The sequence below is a fragment of the Aotus nancymaae genome, unplaced genomic scaffold (genome assembly GCF_030222135.1).
Source record: "Aotus nancymaae isolate 86718 unplaced genomic scaffold, 86718_ANA_hifiasm-v0.15.2.pri h1tg000007l, whole genome shotgun sequence".
Taxonomy (NCBI): Eukaryota; Metazoa; Chordata; class Mammalia; order Primates; family Aotidae; genus Aotus; species Aotus nancymaae.
The window spans coordinates 60,575,370-60,590,522 of NW_026988418.1; the positions used below are offsets into that span (position 1 = coordinate 60,575,370).

General features: G+C 43.1%; 1 protein-coding gene across 4 annotated transcripts in view; it reads left to right on the forward strand.

Annotated features, from left to right (window-relative positions):
* The window catches only part of AMPD1 (adenosine monophosphate deaminase 1), a 28,885-nt gene that overhangs the window by 2,492 nt on the left and 11,240 nt on the right, over positions 1-15,153 (forward strand). For 2 of the 4 annotated variants that reach the window (XM_012466640.2, XM_012466641.2), the window contains 3 exons: positions 4,161-4,341; positions 5,988-6,150; positions 8,638-8,803. In XM_012466640.2, coding sequence (XP_012322063.2) covers positions 4,161-4,341; positions 5,988-6,150; positions 8,638-8,803 — 510 coding nt within the window. Of the gene's footprint in view, positions 1-3,231; positions 3,973-4,160; positions 4,342-5,987; positions 6,151-8,637; positions 8,804-15,153 lie in introns of those variants that run through there. The other 2 variants (XM_064372669.1, XM_064372670.1) reach the window with 2 other exon arrangements.

Consider the following 15,153-nt stretch of genomic DNA (forward strand, 5'->3'; position numbering starts at 1 on the left):
GCCTTCTGGGTTCAAGTGGTTCTCCTGCTTCAGCCTCCCGAGTGGCTGGGATTACAGGTGCCCACCACCACGCCCAGCTAATTTTTGTATTTTTAGTAGAGATAAGGTGTCGCCATGTTGGCCAGGCTGGTCTAGAACTCCTGACCTCAAGTGATCCATCTGCCTCAGCCTCCCAAAGTGCTAGGATTACAGGCGTGAGCCACTGTGCCTGGCCTTAAAAACCTATTTTAGATGAAACTATAACTTTAGGTGTATATTCCCCTCAACCTCAAATTAGACTTGTCCTTTTGCTGACATAGTAGGTCTGCCTTTGAATTCCTCTGGAGATGAAATGTGGCAGATGAAAGGCCTACAACCTTGTCTTTCCTACACAGTAATAAAGCACTGCTGAGAAACAAGCATGCTTTCTGGACCTGTTGGGTGAAGAAGCAAGCATGATACTCCTCAAGAGTCTTGCACTTCCTGTGTTAAAAATAATAATCTCCAACTTCTGGACAGTATTGCCTAGTTTTTAAAGTATGTTTGTGTAATCTTCATAACAGTTCCCTGAAGTTGACGTTATTATTATTAACATTCCCCTTTATGATGATGAACACTGAGGCTCCCAGTGATTATGTGGCTTGCCCAAGGCCACCCTGCTGTCACAGACACGTTTTCTTTTTTCTTTTTCTTTTTTTTGAGACAGAGTCTTGCTCTGTCACCCAGGCTGGAGTGCAGTGGCATGATCTCAGCTCACTGCAACCTCCGCCTCCTGGGTTCAAGCTATTCTCCTGCCTCAGCCTCCCGAGTTGCTGGGATTACAGGCACGTGCCACCGCACCCAGCTAATTTGGTATTTTTAGTAGAGACAGGGTTTCACCATGTTGGCCAGGCTGGTCTTGAACTTCTGACCTCAGGTGATTTGCCCACCTCAGCCTCCCAAAGTGCTGTGGTTAGAGGCGTGAGCCACCGCACCCAGCCTGTCAACTTACCTTTTGAAATATGTTTCCCTCTTTCCTTTCTATAATCAACACCACTCCCTGAAATTTGGGATTTCTTGTTTGTTTTTTGAGATAAGTTCTCACTCTGTTGGCCAGGCTGGAGTGCAATGGTGCAAACATGACTCACTGAAGCCTCAACCTCCTGGCCTCAAATGATCTTCCCACCTCAGCCTCCTGAGTAGCTGGGACTACAGGCGTATGCCACCATGCTTGGCTAATTTTTGAAAAATGTTTTTTGTGGAGATGGGGTTCTTGCTTTGTTGCCCAGCCTCCAAAGTCTCAAACTCCTGGCCTTAAGCAATCCTCCCACCTCAGCCTCTCAAAGTGCTGGGATTACAGGTGTGAGTCATCATGCCAGACCCACTCCTCAAAGTTTTTTTTTTTTTTTTTTTTAAAGGCAGAGCTCTTGAATTAGGAATTAAATTTCAGTTGTGGTTACATGAAGTCAAACCAAGTGGTTGATTCAGTGGAAGGAAATATCAAACATATAACTTCTGGTCATCGTGTAAGCTACTTCTCAAGAGTAAAGTTTCTACTTTTCGACTGTCCATAGTGGCTTAGAGAGATACAATCTTAGTAAAAACAATACTGTTTTAAAATATGAAACAAATAGAAATGTACAATCCCCAGACAATGAATGCTCGTTCTGTAAGAGTCTAGCAAGTAGGATTCGGTTTCTGGACGTCTATTTCCACACCGTCCTTCCCGAGGCCTCCAGCATTATTGACCAGTTGCATCATCATCCTCATTCTCATCTTCATAACCAACTGTCCTGTTTCCATTTGCCCTTCATGGTGCATGCAGCCTCTTCCAACTTCTGCTTGCCACTCTCCCTTGAGATGCATGTGCTTGCTCATGATGCTCAGGGAGAAGTGAGATTATTTCTGGGGATCAATTGGCAGTAGGGTGTGGAGGCATTCTCAGGCCATCGAATGCATTTACCTGGTGTTCCATTTGTTTCTTCATGGATCATGGTGCTTGCCAAAGAACTACTCATAGCATCCAAAGATGCTTTTTGGTTTCAGGTGTTTGAGTTTAACGAGGCAGATAAATGCATGAAGTTGGGCCAATATAATGGGCTTTGCTGTTAACTTTGCTTAACAAACCAGGTTTTAAAAACTGGCTGAACTGTTATTGTTGGTGAAGTTATGAATTAATTACTATCATCTCCAATGTACATTTTATCATGTACTAAGTCATATCATTTATCATCTCATTCATAGCCCAAGCTAACCCTACACACCAAATATCTGTTTGACCAATGCTACAAATTACATCATTCAATGTAATCTGGTGCTTTATTTTCCTTAAGGCATTTCCACATACGTTATTTCACTTTGTGTCACAACAGCCTTGCCAGCAAGGTTGGGTAGGTATTAGTATTCCCACTTTACAGATAAAGAAACAGAAATAGAGGAAGACGTAGGAGGTGGTAAGTGCACAGCAAGGAGCTTCAACACAAGACATCTACTTAATTTAGAATAGAAAATACGGACTTTTGCAGGCCTGTATAGACATTAATGGGTGGGGGCATCTTTCTCTCTGCATACAGTTTGCTCCATCATCCTGTTGGGAATGTTTCTGTCTTCTTCTGTTGCTCCAATAAGTTACCTATTTGCCATTGTCATTATTGCTACCAGCTCTTTTCTGGAAATACCAAGAAAAGTATTAGAGGTCATGACTATTCAGACAGAAAACATTGAGGATGTGGAGAACATAGTGGAATTTAACAGAAAGGCAGATACTTGGTGGCCATCACCATCCTATATGATGACACTGGTTTTCTTTTCTTTTTTGAGACAGTTTCTCTCTGTCTGCCAGGCTGGGGTGTAGTGGCATGGTCTCGACTCACTGCAACCTCCACCTCCTGGGTTCAAGTGATTCTCCTGCCTCAGCCTCCTGAGTAGCTGGGATTACAGGCATGCGCTACCATGCACAAGTAATTTTCATATTTTTAGCAGAGACAGTGTTTCACCATGTTGGCCAGGCTGGTCTTGAACTTCTGACATCAAGTGATCCACCCTCCCTGGCCTCCCGAAGTGCTGGGATTACAGGCATGAGCCACAGTGCTCAGAGACACTGGTTTTCTTATATCCTGAGGGCCTTAGGGTATTCATTGCCAAACTAAGAAGCATCATCTCTCCCCATTTTAAAAATGGGAAAGCTGGGCATGGTGGCTCACGCCTGTAATCCCAGCACTTTGGGAGGCCAAGGTAGGTGGATCACAAGGTCAAGAGATTGAGACTATCCTGCCTAACATGGTGAAACCCTGTCTCTATTAAAAATACAAAAATTAGCCGGGCGTGGTGGCATGTGCCTATAGTCCCAGCTACTCGGGAGGCAGAGGCAGGAGAATTGCTTGAACCTGGGAGGCGGAGGTTGCAGTGAGCTGAGATTGCTCCACTGCACTCCAGCCTGGTGACAGAGTGAGACTCCATTTCAAGGGGGAAAAAAAAAAGAATGGGAAAATTAGGGTATGTACAGGTAAAATTGGCTTTCCAATGGTCATTTATTATTGAGGTCCAGGTCCACAAGAAATGGGACTGCCAGCACTAGGTAGTAAATGTTAGTGGTCCCCTCCCTGCACACAGCAGCATATCACCAAGTTGTCTGGATTTGGAAAAAACAAAGTTTGATGTGTGAGAGAAACACAGTATCTGTCTTAAGCAGAATGAAGGCCCTAAAGTACACATTTATTTCTCAGAACTACTTAGATCACTGGAATCACTGGTTCTCCTCAACAAGAAAAACTCCAAGGACCAATAACCTTATCCACATCTTTGAAACCATCAGAAAATCTCCACCAACCTAATGGGAAGAACTGTGACGCACGGTTCAAACTATGAAATCAAATTTAGCCTTGCCAGAAACAGGTGATCTTCCATGAGGTGCAGTCCTATAAGACCCCAGTCTCATCTTTAGGACCATCTTTAGGACTGTTCTGCAATGTGCTGTGAGAATCTGACCCATGTCTCTGAGAGCATATTTTCAAGGTATCCACACAGAAACCCACTAAAGGGAGAGCAGGCACTGAGCTCTGTGGTGTTTCAGGGCCCCTGGTTGGAAAGCAGGGGAGCCATGCACACAGCACAGTCCTTGCTCCATGCCTTACACACAGCAGACACTCTCAGATGACTTTTGAAAAGGGGCTTGAACACTAATATGTGAAAACCTCTTTTAGAAATTGATGATGCCATGCGCAGCTTTGCTGAAAAAGTGTTCGCCTCTGAAGTCAAAGATGAAGGAGGTCGTCAGGAGATTTCCCCCTTTGATGTGGAAGAGATCTGTCCAATTTCTCTTCATGAGATGCAAGCACACATATTCCATCTGGACAGTCTGTCCACTTCTATAGAAGCCAGGAGGTAAGTGGTGTAAGGAGAATGCTTAGTATATTGGCACCTAAGGAGGGGGGATCTGCTAGGGACAATATGGTTCAGTTTAGCCGAATGATGGTTCAACTCAGAGGAAGAACTCTGCCAAAGTTAGAAATTCCTAAGGCTCAGCACAGTGACTCACACAGTAATCCCTGCACTTTGGGAGGCCGAGGTGGGCAGATCACTTGACGTTAGGAATTTGAGACCAGCCTGGTCAACATGGTGAAACCCTGTCTCTACTAAAAATGCAAAAATTAGCCAGGCATGGTGGTGCGCACCTATAGTCCCAGCTACCCAGGAGGCTGAGGCAGGAGAATCGCTTGAACCTGGGAGGTGGAATTGCAATGAGCCAAGATCACCCCGCTGCACTCCAGCCTGGGTGACACAGTGAGATTCTGTCTCAAAAAAAAAAAAAAATTCCTTTTCCCTGCACGCTGTACATCCTAGAGTGAGTAGAGTGAGGAGGTGCCAATGATGAAAAAAGAAGAAAGCAGTGCATCTCCTATCTCGTTCACATCACCCTTGATTGAAGCCTCCCTACCCATCTAAGCAAGAGGACTTCGAGATACCATAGAATTATTTCAAACCAAAGTGGGCAAATGGCTGCTGTGAACATATTCAATTCACACACAATGGTTATATAAACTGGGACTCAAGAGCCTTCATCTTCTGATGAGGCCAACCTTAATGTTATGCTCCCTGACAAGAATCCTGTCCTCCAGCTAGTATGACCACATCCTGGCCTTAGGAATACCGCTCTCCACTTCTGCCCTCATGCCCTGCCCACCTTATGTCTACGATACACACTTGCTGCCCCCCCCCCAGCAGTCTTTGAAATTCCTTCTCCACCAACTCTGTTTTCCTTTATTTGAACCACTCTAGGATTCACTAGCAGCCACACTTTAGTCCTCAAACCTCAAACCTATACTAACCACTTAGCTGAAACCCCCTCCTTGCAGCCCCCATCCATCCCACCAGCTTCAAGGGGAAAAAGACTATTCTGCTGTCTTTCCCTTGGTTTTACATTTTTAAGGAAAGAACAGCAGTCCACCTCTTTTGGTATCCCCCACAGGACCTAACATCGGACTTGGGTCAAAGCAATAAACTTGGGTCAGACTCAGTAAATACTTGTTGATTTGAGAAAATAATATTAAGCACCTTATAAGTTCCAAGTACTGTGCTAGGCATTTTATGTACATTAAATCTCATAGAATTCCTATAAAGTAGTTATTTTTGCACCATTTTTTCCAAATGGGTAGATGGGAGCTCCTTTATCCATGTTTAAGGAACATGAATAAAATGATACAGGTAGTAGCTGACATAGCCTGTGTCTTCTCTAGCACCTAGACTGCCTATTCTGCCAGGAGTGCACTGCCTGGGAAGAAGGGTGTCATGGTGAAGGCCTTCTAGTAGGATTGCTAAGGCCATCCCAAGGTAGACCAGGGAGAGGGGCACACTGTCATTTGTCTTCAGTGATTTTTCCTCTCACTATGCGTGAATCCTGTTTCTGATACTCAACCACGTTTTAATTTTTACTTTTTGTTCTCAGAATAAAATTGTATAGGGAAACATCCATCTATCATAATGAACCAACTGATGAAGACAAAATTAACTCTTTTCAATTTCAAACCCAGAAAAAAGCGTTTCCAAGGACGGAAGACTGTTAATTTGTCCATTCCACTAAGTGAAACATCTTCCACCAAACTGTCCCACATTGATGAATGCATTTCATCTCCAACATACCAGACCGTGCCTGATTTTCAGAGAGTGCAGATCACTGGTGACTATGCCTCTGGGGTGAGTTGCTCCTTGCCACTCAGACTTAGCAACCAGGAGACCATTCAGCTTGACCGTTCTAGCTCCTTACCTTCTTCTCCTTCTTGTTGATGGAGGTGTTAGCTCACCTGTCCTTTGTTACACTTCATTATTGCATTTCAAATACTAATATGGTATGTCTTATATTTCTGTGTTGTTTTTATCATCCCACCTAATTTCCCCTCTATCTTACTTGATAGCACATGGAGAATATGGAGTAGAATGCAGAGTGTATGTTACAGAATACAATGGACAGATTTTGGCAAAAGACCAAAGAGAGCAGTAGGGTGGTCAGGTCTCACTGATGATATCATAAATCAGAAAAGGGAGCCTCTGGGAGGCATGGGAGGTTCTAGGGGAAAAAGGACCCCAGCAGACCTAGGATAGTGAGAAGGGTTGCAGGTGGCATAAAGCAACCAAAGAAAACAGATCCAGAGAAAGAGAGAGGGAAGAGAAAAAAGAAGGAACAAGAGAAAAGAAGGAAGACGAGAGAGAGGTTAGAATGAGGCTATTGTTTTTTGATGAGCTGAACTCTCCAATTTCATTACAGATGCTTACACAATAGATCATTATTTGGAACAGACTCTAGTACACCACAGGGATAGTAAACTCATGTCACAAACAACTTGACCTTCTTGTCTCATCTAGAACAGTTGGTCAATTAATAAATCTCTGCCACACGGACTTGCAGAATCAGCATCATATTGGTGAAACTGCTGTGCAGCCATCAGTTGATGCTCCAAATATAGTTTTAATGACCAGTGCTGAGCCCCCTTCTCATATAACTGACCCACTTAGGGTCAGTCCTAAGATACTTAAAAGTGACAGAGCAATTAAATGCACCTCATTCTCGTTCATCATTTTCTGTATAACATGGGTGCTCACTAAATGGCAGGGGTTTCAGACACTAAATAACTAAAAAGAAATGTCTAATAGAGATGAGTACAGGGGAAACACAGTTTGGAGAACCCCAGAATTCAAAATAACATAGAAATTTGGAGGTAAACTTCATACCCGGTTGCTTGATGGAAATGAAAGCAAGAATAAAAAGAAAGACGTTATGAGGACGAACAAAATATACAGAAGTCAAGGAGTAGCTTCTCCTCCTGTGAAAACTGGAGGGCCCCTGAAACCTTGACCTGGAGTCTGTTGGCTCAATGTGGCTGGGCTGCTGGGCAACAGTCTACACTCTTCCTGGTTGTAGTCTGTACCCAAATTAGTCTTCCTCCTTGTAGTTTAAACAGAGAGGCAAATGGGAAATCAGGGCTCAGCTCCCAAGATCATTAATCCCTGATAAACACTAGCTTCAGTTTAATCAATTTATTGAGCACCTATTCTGTGCTAGGCATTGTGTGCTAAGTGCTGAGAACATGAAGGTGAGTAAGACCCAGCTCTCATTCTTGAGGACCTGATAGACTAGTGGCCTATTAGGTGACAATGAGCTACGCATGCCATTGGAAGCATGGAAGCAGACCCCCAGACCTAGCCAGACTCTTTGGGCCAAGATCATCAGGTCTTTAAAATAGTTAAACTCATACAGGATCAATATCTGGACCTTAAACTACTGGGGACAAGCATATGTTAGTCCCAGAATAAAAGTCTGCAGGTTCTGATAATGAGCATTCAGTGGTGTTAAGTTATAACTTCTTGGGCATGCCTGGCCGAGCCAGGAGTTGGGGATGGGCGCAGGAAAATTTCCAGCAGCTCTGATAAAGCTTTACTCTAGAATCTCTCCATTTTTACCCAGAAATAAAATTATCTTTAAAACCATCTGGCCGGGCGTAGTGGCTCATGCCTGTAATCCAAGCACTTTGGAGGCCAAGGCAGGCGAATCACCTGAGGTCGGGGGTTCAAGACCAGCCTGACCAACATGGTGAAACCCCGTCTTTATAAATAAATAAATAAAAATAAATAAATAAAACCATCTAAAAGACTAACTTTTCACAGAGTGATGTTCCGATCCATCGTAGGTGAAGAAGGCAATGCATGGGTTTGAGAGATTTATGACCCCATATTCATCCTAAAATATTTCCCTCACTGACCAACAAGTGGTTTGAATTCTCACAATTTGAGTCAAATGGTGTTTCAGTTGAGGTATTGTCTTGTACTTAAAATCTCCGCATGTACTTGGAAAGAAGAAATTATATACTATGTTAAAATGGATTCTTTTAATCCTATTAGTTAGATAATCCCTTCTATGTAACAAAAACAAATGTATACAAGATTATAAGGGGAAGACTTGTAGGACAGGTAAGTTTGGTAGAGACAAAAAAGCTAGAACAGCTTCAGGACCTGCTCTGGGAGGGAGATTCAGGTCCCAAGTCAATTAAGAAGCAGGCAGGTGAGTGGTGAGGCTCAGAATGGGCTGTAACACACAGGAGAGCTGGGAGATGCCAAGGATAGCTTCACCCACTTCTCAGTTTCTCATGGGATTTACTCTGATATGCTGATATTATTTTTTTTTGGCAGGTTACAGTTGAAGATTTTGAAATTGTTTGCAAAGGTCTGTATCGGGCACTATGCATTCGGGAGAAATACATGCAGAAGTCGTTTCAGAGGTTCCCTAAAACCCCGTCCAAATACTTGCGGAACATCGACGGCCAGGCTTGGGTAGCAAATGAGAGCTTCTATCCAGGTAACAATTCCCTTACATAATGTATGAAATATATCTTTCATTCAAACTGCTAAATATTAAATGTAAAATATGCCCCTAGATTATAAGTAATCTAGCCTAAAAATATCATAGTAATAGTCATCTGTGGCCCCATTTCCTCAGAGGTCCAACCACTGGCTTCAGTCTGCACATCTCTCTGAACCTTTTCTCTTCACCACTCCCTAAACCCTCATTCAGGCTTGTCCTTCTCCTTGCCCAGATTATTGCAAGACCTTTTTAACTACTCTGCTAAATTTTAGTCTCACTCTCTTTTGGTTCATCTTTACTTTGGTGCTAATTTTTAAAACACAGATCTGAGCACATCCTTCTCCTGACAAGAACCTTTAGCTGCTCCTTGCTATCTACAAAGCAAAGTTCAGTATTTAGCTTGGATTTGAGGCCCACACCCTCTGGCCTTCTAACTACATTTTATTTGTTTGTTTGTATTTTGAGACAGAGTCTTATTCTGTTGCCCAGGCTGGAGTGCAGCAGCACCACCTCAGCTCACTGCAACCTCCATCTCCTGGGTTCAAGCAATTCTTCTGCCTCAGCCTCCTGGGTTATATTGGGGTTTAGGGGTTTAGGGTGCCCTTAGCTTTCCTGAGAGGAGGTTTTTTCAGGTTCTTGGTCTCCTGCCCTCTTAAGAATGAGAGAGGGGACCACAGCGCAGTGCGCAGTAAATGCCGGACTTAAAAGTGTTTGTAGAAAGTGATTTATTCAAAGAGAGCAAGAAACAGGAGAGGGAGAGAGAAAGAAACAGCTAACTCTCACACTGAGTGAGAGAATCCAGAAAGATGGAATCTAGGAGAGGAAAGCAGCTTCCACACTGAGTGGAAGGGAATAGAGAGAGATGGAGTTTAGGAGGGGAAGACAGACTTCCACGAGAAAGTGTGGAAGGGGACTCCAGAGGGAAATCCAGGAGAGAATGACGGCTTCCACAAAGGGAGTGTTCGCGGAAGGGAATCCAAACATGGAGTCCGAAGGGGTGTGGAAGAAGGGGACTTTCAATGTGGGAGAAGACCGGGGCCAATGAGAGGAGTTCCTTAGAACTTCCACTGGAGTGACTGAATCTTAGTTTCTTCCCACAGCTGCGAAATTCAAACATAAACTGTTAAATCTCCCAGATGGAGAGAGATGCGAGTGGGGCATGGCACTGGGAAGTTTTTGCCCTAGAAACTACGCCCCCTCATGGACCTGGAAAGAGAACACATTCCCTCATTCCCTGCTTTGAACAAGAAAGCCCAACTTCTGTTGGAACGCAGACGTTGATTGCTTTTTAACTACTTCCTGCTGAAACAGGGCGTAGAAGGGGCCCTGCAGTAGAAGTTTTTTTCAGAGGGGAGACTTTTAAGGGTGCAGGTTGATTTAGAGGTTTACGATAGAGCTTACAAGCCAAGGACATCCGAGGTTCCAGTGGCAGGATTATTTGTGACCTTATGGTTTTATAAGAAACGAATGTGACAAGGTGGTTAAAGATGAGAGGCCCAGACGCCGACAGAATGGTTATAGACAAGGTTATAGAAAGGTTATAGAATGGTTATAAACTAGCCTAGGAGAAAATAGAGCCAGAACAGTCAGTTGTTAAACAAGCCTTACAATACTGTTTCTGGAAGGTTTTTAGCCCTATGTTTGATTCATTTTCAAGTTTTATGTTTAAAACAACGATTAACTGGTTTACAAAATAGCAGCATTTTTTCTAGAAAGAGACAGGTTTCCTTTCCACTATGAAAAGGATACTTGGAGTTTGAGAGATAGCAAAGTTGAGGGTTATAGTCCTGTTAATGCTAGGATATAAATTAGACTTATGCATGGTTACTTTCCTGGGGATTTTGTTGGAAAAGCAGATGTAGATTTTTTTAATGGCTTGCAGGGATATGAAGGGCTGTTTTCTGGAACTTTAGGCTACGGAGTGGAGGATTTATGACTCTTTTCAGGAGGTGTCCAAGGCTTTAGCTGAATGTGATGAATTTATGAGTTAATTTTCACCACCTTAACTGCCATTGGGATAGACAGAATGACCAAAAATGTTTTTTTCCAAGCTGGGCCTAGAGAGGGAGAGTTTGAGGGGAGAGAATTAACAAGCACTAAGTTTCCAGGGCAGGAGAGAAATACTGAGAAGGCAATGCCAGTGTCCAGGAGAAGATTAACTTCCTGGACTTTTATGGTTAGCTTTACCTGGGGCTTTGTGAGGGAGATGGCTTGTGCTGGCCCTTGCGTTAGGCACCGTTAGTCCTGCCATTGGGTTATGTGGTTAGACACCTTAGGCCCTGGGAACCTTTATCCCCTGGGACAGTGTCCTTTTTAGTGATTCCCTTGGCACAGTGGGCAAGGTTGAGATGGTGGTTTATTCCTCTGGGGACAATTTTTACAAAATGTTCCTTTAGACCACACTGGTAACAAGTTTTGCTAGACTGGTGGCTAATCCAAGCCTTTCCCTTATTTGAGCCTCTGGGATTTGCTTGCCTGAGAGCCATGACTAAGGCTGCCTTTTTTTTATTTTTCCTGTTCCTTTTAACCTGTTTTTCCTGTTTTTTATTATAAAACACTGAGGTTTTCTGGTTTAGTAATGATTTTAGACTTTGTTTTGGTTCCAAAGCCAGCTTTTGAAGCTTTTTCCTGATATTTGCTGCTGGCTAATAGACTTGTCCTTTAGTATTAACTGATTTTTAATGGAGTTTGGTGATGGGGGGGAGGGTATACTTTTTTAAGGCCTTCCACAATTACTGAAGGAAAGCTGTTGGATTTTTTTTCCTTCCCTTCAGGGGCTAGGTTTTTTACTCGGCAGAGCGTAATTTGACCACATTGTTTGTTGGAGAAAAATGAGCTGCTTTGTTTTTTAAAGATTGTGTGTTAAATTGGTTTTAATTTTCCAGTATACACTTTAATGGGGACTTGAGCTTGGGAATATAAGCACCCATTTGAAATTGAACACAAGGGATGCCCGCACGCACCCCCAGTTAAAGAAATTACAGCCGCTTTGACCTAAGGTGTTTCTTAGGTAAAGTACCTAAGGGTACTGAAATGAAACATTTCTCAGTACCCCAAAATTTTGTGTGCTCAAGATGCATGATTTATTTTATTAGAGGGCCTTCCATGTACTGGATTTGAATTATGACCTACCAGTGTTATGGAACTTACTTACTGTTTACATGACCTTCAGTGACCACCATAGAGGCATGAAGTGAACCAGGCCAGTGAGGCTTAGGAGATGGGTACCAATATTTTCCAGCAAAAGTTTAATTTTTGCAGGCCAATTTATAAAACTGCCCTAGAAGGGTAAACTTTTAGGGAGGAGCCATTAGAGCACAGAATTTAAAGAAGGCAGGCCAGGCATGGCTGAGGCTGGAACAATACCCTCAGGACCCGGACCTATTTTTCCCCTAACCCATTTTCCATTGTAAGAAAATGTGTTTAACGTTGCGAGACCTGCCATTGACTATCTGGGGCCTGGAACCGGTTTAACTGATTTTTTAGATGGAAAAGTTTTGCCAGAGAGAGAGAGCCAATCCCAAGCAAGACAAATTATACAGTAAACACAAGCCTTTAGTTTTTCCAAAAGACTTTCCCAGCTTCACCAGGGATTTGAACCAGTAACCTGGCAGCTGCTAGCTCTGCACCTTAACCAACTGTGCTAACAGGCCACTTGCGTTAAGAGAAGGCAGAAAGCTTTTTTAAGCCATATTTTGAATGAGAATGCTGCACCCTTAGGCGGTGTGACCTGCTGAAAGCCAGGTGGGGCTGACAGCCAGCAGCCGCTTCTTTTCCCTCAGCCACACTGGCAGAAGAAAAAAACTGCTTGCTGGGTTAGTTTAAAAGCCAGGCTGCTGCACCACCCTGTTATGTGCTGGAGGGGAAGGCCTGCCCCCACCCCTGCAGTGTTCCATTTGCCATGTTGCCAGGACTATGTGCACACCCTGGGCCACCTTTCCAGCCACTGCCCACACAAGGACCTTGGCTGGCAGGCAAACGCCCTGGGGGAAGTTCCCTTGTGCCGTTCCCGACTGTGGTTTTTTAACAGCTGGGTTTTTCGGTTTTATGCTGCACCCCTCACCTTTGCTGCTTTGCTTTTCTAAGCGCTGTTGCTTTGCTTAGAGCCATTGCACCCGGCTGCCCCGCCCTGCAGCTTTTCTCCTGACCTGGCTGCACATGCCTGGTTTTGCCCCTGGTACATGCAGAGAGTGTTTGCCTGTTCCACCTTCCACAGGTTTTTGCCCAGAAAAGCAGCTGAGAGAGGGAGGGAGAGAGAGACACAGAGAGAGCTTAAAGGGAAAAAAAACTATGCTTTTAATTTTGGCTGAGCCGTGCCGCTTAAGATGGGCTAGGTTGTGCCTCTGAGGCACTGCTGCTCCAGTTCTCCGCAGCCCTGCCTGGCTGTACCTCTCTCCTGGCTGGCTCGCCAAAATGTTATATTGGGGTTTAGGGGTTTAGGGTGCCCTTAGCTTATCCGAGAGGATGTTTCTCCAGGTTCTTGGTCTCCTGCCCTCTTAAGAATGAGAGAGGGGACCACAGCGCAGTGCGCAGTAAATGCCAGACTTAAAAGTGTTTGTAGAAAGTAATTTATTTAAAGAGAGAGAGAAACTGGAGAAGGAGAGATAAAGAAACAGCTAACTCTCACACTAAGAGAAAGAATCAAAAAAAATAAAATCCAGGAAAGAAAAGCAGCTTCCACACTAAGTGGAAGGAAAGAAAAATGAAGTTTAGGAGGGAAAAACAGGCTTCCACAAAAGGGGAAATCCAGAAGAGAAAAAAATAGCTTCCACAAAGGAAGTGTTTGTGAAAGGGAACCCAAACGTAAAGTCCAAAGGGGTGTGGAAAAAGAGAACTTTTAACCTGAAAGAAACCCCCACCTTCTCTAAAACCCCTGACCAATAAAAAAAGTTCCTTAAAATTTCTGCTAAAGTAATTAACTCTTAGTTTCTTCCCATGCCAGCAAAATTCAAACATAAACTGTTAAATCTCCTGAATAAAAAAAATGAAAGGGGGCATGGCATTGGGAAGTTTCTGCCCTAAAAACTATGCCCCCTCATAACCCCCCCCAAAAAAAACAACACATCCCCTCAGCTGGGATTAGTAACATGCGCCACTATGCCTGGCTAATTTTTGTATTTTTTGTAGAGACGGGGTTTTGCCGTATTGGCCAGGCTGGTCTCAAACTCCTGGCCTCAAGTGATCTGCCTGCCTCAGTCTCCCAAAGTGCTGCAATTACAGGCATGAGCCACCACATCCAGCCTGTTTATTTTTGAACTTGCACACTCAACCTATTTCTAAACCTACTTTCTCTACTCTTTGTACTCTTTGTTCTGGTTAGAAATATTTCTCATTCTCTGTATAGTTCAACATTTTCCTGCTCCTGGACTGCTGCTATGCTTCCCTGTGCCCAGGCTGTCCTTCCCCTCACTTATTCAACACATGTCCAAGAATCCAGAGGCAACCCAGTCTTTCAAGAGGCAGCCCAAATACTATCATTTCTCGCCTTCTGGACAGAAGTAAACTACATGTTCTGACTTTCCATAGCATTTTATTTACTTATCTCAGTTTTTACTTTCTGCCTTGTAGGAAGTTAAGTACATATCTTTCAATAATAAGATTTTAATAATTTTACAGATTTCAATTGTATAACTGGATCATAATTGACTTAATTCCTATTTTTAGGCAATTAAATTTCCAACTTTTAAAAACTTGTTTCTAGCAAGGGTACAATATGCATCTTTATATACACATCTTTATGTAATTGTCTTACAATTTTAGGATTACAATCTGAGAACTAAAATTTATGAAGAGGCAAATGTTTAAGATTTTTGAAGTTCCAAATTGTCATATTATTAAAGATCTCCAGTTCTACAACTTCCTCTCTGTAATTCCTTTTAATATTAAAATCATATTAAACATGTCTCCAGTTTGGTAACTCATAACAGTAGTTTATCCGTCCTCTATAATATCGACATTTAGTTTGTTTGTCTTGTCTTTATTTCCCCAAAATTACACTTTATCTCACTATTAATCCTTGAGTATAAAGATTTCAAAATTAATATTCGACGTAGCAACATGCTGTTTCACTTCTCTTCAGTTCCTTATCTCCGAATTTTGAATTGGAAATGTGCAGAGTGTTTTCTATTTTTTCCTATGCTATTTTTCTCACTTTGGCTGCTGCAGGCATCACTTGCAAACAGGAGACTTTCTGATGCCTTCCTTGGGCACAGCAGTAAAAAGGCATAAATGAGCATACTTGTTGAAAGTAAAAGGATGAATTCTTAAAGGCTCTGACAGTGTGAAATGTGTTCATGGCTTCCTTAGGCTGAAATTACTAGCAGTGGAAAGAAGGGAACACATTC